Genomic DNA, 6,519 nt, shown 5'->3' with positions numbered 1-6,519 from the left:
TTTCTCGCAGAGGCCGAGGCGGCCGCCTTCTTGGGCTTAGGAGCTTTAGGTTTCTTGGTTGGCGGTTTGGCGGATTTCTTGGCCTTCGGTGCGGCTGCGCTTTGGCCTTACCCTGTGCTGCAGCTTTTTTCGCTGCGGTCGCCGGCTTCTTTTGGCAGCTGCGGCTTTCTTGTCTCTCGCGGCGGCGGCGGCGGCCGAGGAAGATGAAGATTTCGATTTAGCCGGCGACGTTGCGGACGATGACGACGCGTTCGCCCCACCACCTGCAGCGGCAGCAGCGCCGCGGCTTTTAGATCTGCTGCTCGCCGCCGCCGCTGTCGCCTTCTTAGATTTACCACCGGCCGACGCGCAGCGCGCCGCTCGCAGTGTTGCCCTTCGATCCGGCTTTTCTTCCAGGTCCACCGCCTGCGCCGCTGCTACCGCTGCCACCGCTGCCGCCGCCGACACCGCCGGCTGATTTTTGATTTTTCGACGCTGCAGATTTTGATTCAAGTTTGAAAGATCCAGAAGCGCCCTTGCCTTTTGTTTGTATAAGTGTGCCCGATTCGACGGCGCTCTTCAAATATCTTCTAATGAAAGGTGCCAATTTTTCAGCGTCCACTTTGTACTGGACGGCGATGTATTTCTTGATTGCCTGCAACGATGATCCGCTTCGTTCCTTCAGCTCTTTATAGCATTGTTCACCATTTCTGATGTCTTCGGATGTGTAGGTTTAGCTTTGGGCTTCTTTGCGGCAGCGCCTGCAGCGGCCGCCTTCGCGGTAGGTTTCTTTGCCGGGGTTGCCGGTGCTGGGGCTTCGGTTGCAACAGCTGTGTCTGCCATATTTTTTCTTTTTGGTTGTTTTTCTCAAATTATGCACAACAATACGCGCGCAACATACACTCCACCACAACGATGATAATAATAATAATTATTATAGTAGTAATAATATTATTATTATTTTTACAATAATATTAATAGTAGTAGTACAAGTATGTAGTAGTAAGTAGTATTATTATTATATTAAAATGCTGCAATTGTTTTTAAATACAATACAAAAGAGTTCACACGACGTCAGATGTCGCCACTAGGTTGGTAGAAATTTTCATTAGCTGACACGCGGCTATACCGTAAGGAGAGCCTTTGCGGCGCGAGACGATTTCACGTACGAACAGTTGGAACTTTTCACGAACATCAGTCTGTTTAAATTGAATTTTAACATTGTTTTCATATATTCATCAATTAAACGTTTATGCGCCCTCATTCCCCATGAACTGATTTATTTATCTCAAAACATATATACACGATATGATCGTCCGTTATCTGAGTAAAGTTGTTTATTTTCGCCACTCGGTAACGTGTTCACGTGTAGTCATGTTTAAAAGTTATATATCTCTAAAATACGAAACAATGGAGTGCTGATTGTTATTCAAATAAATGGCTAAATGTATAACGTTATATAATTGAAACAATAATAATTGCTCATCAACATTTCCTAACATTAAAACGACACACAAATGAGAGGGTGGTAAAACACACACAAACGCGCACACACACGTCAGCGGCACCACGAGCAGCAGCAGCAGCATCAGCAGCGAGCGCAGCATCAGTCGGGCAGTCGGGCGCGAGGCGAAGTGCGTGGAAGCAAAAAGAAAAAAAAATGTGTGTGTGATTTTGATAATTGAATAATAATAATATAATATAATTTAATTAGTTAGTGGCGTCGGTCGGCTTGCTGTCTCTCTGGCTGGCTGGCTGGCTATCGGGGTGGCCTACGTTGTTTAGCAATGATGGACGGAATTATTGAATGTTTAAATAATTTGTCTGCCTGTCTGTGCCTGTCTGTGTGTCTGTGCGTTAAGTATAAATTTTAGAGAACCACTAACACTCACGAACGCACATACATCATACATACATACATAAATAAGTACACATTCAGATCAGAGTATCGTTAATAATTTACAATTTTTATATAATATTATAATGTAATAATATATAATATACCTAACGCAATATTATTATGTTTAGTTCAATACGTACAATAAATACACATACGAGTACATTAACTAAGTGTACAGTGCACACTGTAGGTGCGTACCTACCCCTGGGTACATAGGTACTTGGTTACTTAATAATAATAAAGCGAACTAGTCGAGTCAGTAAGTCAGTCAGTCATTATTATTAAGAACAAATAGTAGAAGTTATCGTATCGCTTACCTATCTATTTATATTATTTAAAATAGAACTAACTAAATCAGTTACTATTATAACTTGCGTGATAATGAATAATGTCTTTATTCAATTGTTAGTTTTAGGTTTATTTATTTTTTTTATTCACTCTGTTTTCGCTCAATTTCGACATACAACGCGAAACATAAGTATCATAAGTCATGCATTTCCTTCTCGTAGCGTTCGGGGAGAGGGGGTGTCTCACACACGAAGAATATACACATATCGTCAAGTCGGCTGGAAGTACATGATCAATAATTATCATTAAAATTACCAACCTACGTATTAATATTTGAAGTAATACAAGAAGTAGAATTCATTATTTTATCGATTAGAAACTTAGGTACACACATAATATGATTATATTATGTAATTATAATGAACAATTTGCGGCCCTGAAAAGGGCCTTTTTGTCGTTCGGTGTGTTACAGTCGTCACATGGCGCGCAGAACGTCGTCCTAGTTCTCCTCGTCGTCGTCGTCGTCGTCGTCGTCGTCGTCGTCGTCGCCGCCGCCGCCGCCGCCGTTGTTGTCGTCGTTGTTGTTTTTATTTTATTTTTTGTGCGCGGCCTTCACATTGTACGCATTATATAATATTTGTGTCGTTGTATTTATTGATTATGATCTTACAATAGGTATTCGCATGTTCAATTTTCGCGTACAATGCGAGATTCGCTCACGCTCAAGTGACTGACGACGTACGATCGAACGAACGAAACGAACGGGCTGACGGACGGACGGACGATTTACGCATTCATCATGAGAGACTTAACCGCCGAAACCGTAGAGCGTGCGTCCCTGTCGTTTCAGAGCGTACACGACGTCCATAGCGGTGACAGTTTTCCTTTTGGCGTGCTCTGTGTACGTGACGGCGTCACGAATTACGTTCTCGAGGAACACTTTAAGCACACCGCGAGTTTCTTCGTATATCAAACCGGAGATACGCTTCACTCCACCTCTGCGTGCCAAACGGCGAATGGCAGGCTTCGTGATACCCTGGATGTTGTCACGAAGAACTTTCCTGTGACGTTTCGCTCCTCCTTTCCAAGACCTTTGCCTCCCTTGCCGCGACCGGTCATTGTTGTTGTTTTGGTTTAGTTTGATTCGATTATGTTACGTTGTGTTAGATCCGTTCGGCACACACTCCGCACCAAATATGTTCCGTTCCAAATTAATTTTGTATGGCTACCGCTGATAGCCTGACGCGAGTCGGCTTATTCAGCTACACCGGTCTTCCGGGTGAACGCTTTAGGCGCTCCAGCCCGTTTAATTTAAACGACCACGCTGAGGGCACCCCGAGTGGGGTACGGACCTCGGCTCAGGGCGGTCGTTGGGAGAGGACAGAGACATCATCGATTAGGGAATGATTTTTGTATCCTAGCTCGTGACGTCCGCGGGGACGTCAGAGTTTGCATCAACACTCGGGTTGATATTGACAGGGTCGGGAGGGCGGGGGCGCGGCGAGGTCCTCGACGGCGAGGACGGAAGCGCGGTCTTGTATCGTGTGTGAGTTTCAATAACTCGTGCTTACGTTTAATGGCCAATGTGATCGCGTCGTCTGGGTCGTTCAGGACAGAGCGCGGGCGTCTCCATTTCGCTCGATCGAATGGAGTGTAAATGGATGCTAAGCGGATTAGCGGGTTTGGGTGGTTGGCTGCTCGGTCGAAATAGCGCCTGCTGTTCATCTGAATGAAGTGCCTGATGGTCGGCATGTCGGTGTCCACATGGAGGTTGCGGTTGCGAACGTACCATGGGGCACCGAGTATATGACGGAGAAATTTATTTTGAACAACTTGCAGTCGCTTAATTCGGCCGGGCAGAATGTGGGCGAATGCGGGCGAAGCGTAAGTCATTATCGGCCTAACACACGTGGTGAAGATCCTAATCTTATTACGGATGGACAGTTTACTTTTTCTGTTAACGAGCCAATGGAGCTGGCCTAACGCGAATGCGGCTCGCGCACGTACCGCATTTACGTGTGGGATGAAGGTCAGTTTCCTGTCAAGGATCACTCCTAGGTATTTGGCTTTATCAGTCCATGGGATGGGCTGAGAAGCCATCTTGACTTGGGTGGGGGGTTCAATGGGGCGTTTGCCCACATTGAAGAATATGGCCTGGCTTTTTATGGGGTTTATGGTGATACGCCACCAGCTGAACCACGCGCCGAGTTCGTCGGCGGCGGCCTGCAAGGTGCGTATCACCTGTGAGGGGTAGCGGAAACCGCGGTTCGACAGGAAGTCTCGAATGATGTGCACGAGCTGTGTGGGCACATTGTGTTTGTACAGCTTGAAAAGCAAGCCGTTGTGCCACACCTTGTCGAATGCTTTCTCTACATCGAAGAAGAGGGCAGCGGTGGGGAAGCCGTGTCTGGCTTTATCATGAATGTGCTCCGTGATGCGGAGTATTTGGTGGAGGCAACTATGCCTAGTGCGGAAGCCGAATTGCTCCTCGGGAATCAGGTGTTGTTGGTGGGCCACTAGGCGAAGTCGATCGAGCACAATGCGCTCGTATACCTTCCCACAGTGCTAAGGAGACTGATGGGTCGGTAGGAAGCAGGGTCTTTGGGGGCTTGCCGGGTTTGTGGATGCCATCACTACTGCCTCCTTCCACTCTTGTGGAAACAGGCAGTTGCGAAAGGCGGCATCAAAGATGGCAGTGAGTATTTGGATCAAATGCTCAGGGAGCATTTTGAGAAGTCGGGTGGGGATTCTGTCCCCTCCGGGGGGCTTTTCGTATTTTGAGTGCCTTGATCAGTGAGACGACTTCTTCTGTCCGCACCGGGGCGAGGGGTCGGGCGGCGCGTCGACGTCCGGGTCGGTGTTGGCGAATGTTGGTCGCGAGTTTGGTGTCGGCGGTGGGATAGAGTTCCTACTTTCGACTAGCTCGTTAACCCTAATGAGTTGGGCAGGATTTACCGGGACTGTGTCGAGCGAACACTGAGATTCCAGGCTGTCGGCAAGTAGTTCCGCTTTTCGTCGTCATCGAACGCCGGGCGTTGATTTGGACGGTCGAGCGGAGGCATGGAGACTACATCGCCCCTTCTGAAGGAGCGGCATAGTTGCCAGAAGGCCATGTGGGTCGGCTTTATGTCACTGAGGTGGTTTTCCCAGCTCGCATCGACGGCCCCTTTTATGCGGCGTTTGGCCTCCCTTTGGAGGAAACGCGCCAGACGCCGCCGATCCGGGCTGGGATCGGTTGCGCAAGCTCTAAGGCTGCGTTCCGCTTCCTCACCTCACACCGTACGTCGTCAGGGATGTGGCAGTAGCTGGGTACAGTCACTGGCACCTCCCTTGAGCTTTCGCTCACGACGTGTTGTAGGTGATTGGTGAGGGAGCGGACCGCCGCCCTAGTCTCCTCGGGGGTGACAATATTGGCTGGGATCGCGGAGAGATCACTGGATGTGGTGGACGCGAGCTTGGCGCCCAGGAGGCGCCAGTCCGTTTCCATCCTCATCGGGGCGTTAGGACCTGTGTCGTTGGGGCCTAATTGGGGAACGAAATCCATGATCACAGGTCTGTGGTCGGAGGTCAACTCTTGTAGCACCTGCACAGAACGCAGGCGGAGGCTTACGTTCTTTACAAGCGCTATGTCGAGTATGTCGGGTCTGTGGTTGTCGTTAAGGTGACTATAATGGGTGGGTTCGGTTGGGGCTATTATATCAAATTCAGAGCACTCCAGAATACTCTCCAGTGCTCTGCCTTTCGGGTTGGTCGAATTGCAGTGCCAGAGGGTGCTCTTGGCGTTGAGGTCACCCGCCAGAAGGACGGATTCCCCAATTTGTAGGAGATGTTTAATGTCTGTGGAGAGAAGCTCCTTAGTGGGGAAAGGTAAGCTGAGAGGATGGTGATTGGGATGTGTCCCGTCATTGCTAGCCTGCAGGCCGAAACCTCAATGTTGCTCAAATCCACGGGGGGATCAAGTGGGATGCAGTGGAGGGACTTTTGTAATAAATGAGTGTGCCACCTTGAGGGCCACTAGTACGGTCGTTGCGAATTAGACCGTAGTTGGGGAGGTTGGGGTTACGCCTGTGGGTTTGAGAAACGTTTCCTGGATGAGGAAAACGTCTAATTCGTTATTGCTGGCGAAGTGTGCCAGTTCGGTGCGTTGACCGTCAATGCTGTTGGCGTTGTAGTACCCCACTCTGAGGGAGCGGGGCTTAATTCGGGATTGGGGAGAAACTGCGTTGGGAGCCATTTATGATGTTGCTCCAAAGATGATGCTCACCAAGTACTGACGATGTTGGTGATATAGATCGGCGATTTCGTCGAGAAGAGTTTGGTCAGGGTGGCCCAGTACTCTGAGGTTATGGACG

General features: G+C 48.8%; 1 protein-coding gene and 1 pseudogene across 1 annotated transcript; both read right to left on the bottom strand.

Annotated features, from left to right (window-relative positions):
• Nucleotides 1–331: 331 nt before the first annotated feature.
• LOC119191890 (histone H1-like) lies at nucleotides 332–973 on the bottom strand. The gene is given in 2 exon segments (XM_037445745.1): nucleotides 332–672; nucleotides 675–973. Coding segments are annotated over 2 exon segments (489 nt in total). The 5' UTR covers nucleotides 823–973.
• Nucleotides 974–2,742: 1,769 nt separating this feature from the next.
• Nucleotides 2,743–3,301, bottom strand: LOC119191889 (annotated as a pseudogene).
• Between the last annotated feature and the right edge of the window lie 3,218 nt (nucleotides 3,302–6,519).

This window comes from Manduca sexta, unplaced genomic scaffold (genome assembly GCF_014839805.1).
Source record: "Manduca sexta isolate Smith_Timp_Sample1 unplaced genomic scaffold, JHU_Msex_v1.0 HiC_scaffold_2064, whole genome shotgun sequence".
In the NCBI taxonomy this organism is placed as follows: domain Eukaryota; kingdom Metazoa; phylum Arthropoda; class Insecta; order Lepidoptera; family Sphingidae; genus Manduca; species Manduca sexta.
The sequence above is the reverse complement of the archived record's forward strand: the minus strand, read 5'-3'. Positions and strand labels throughout refer to the sequence as shown.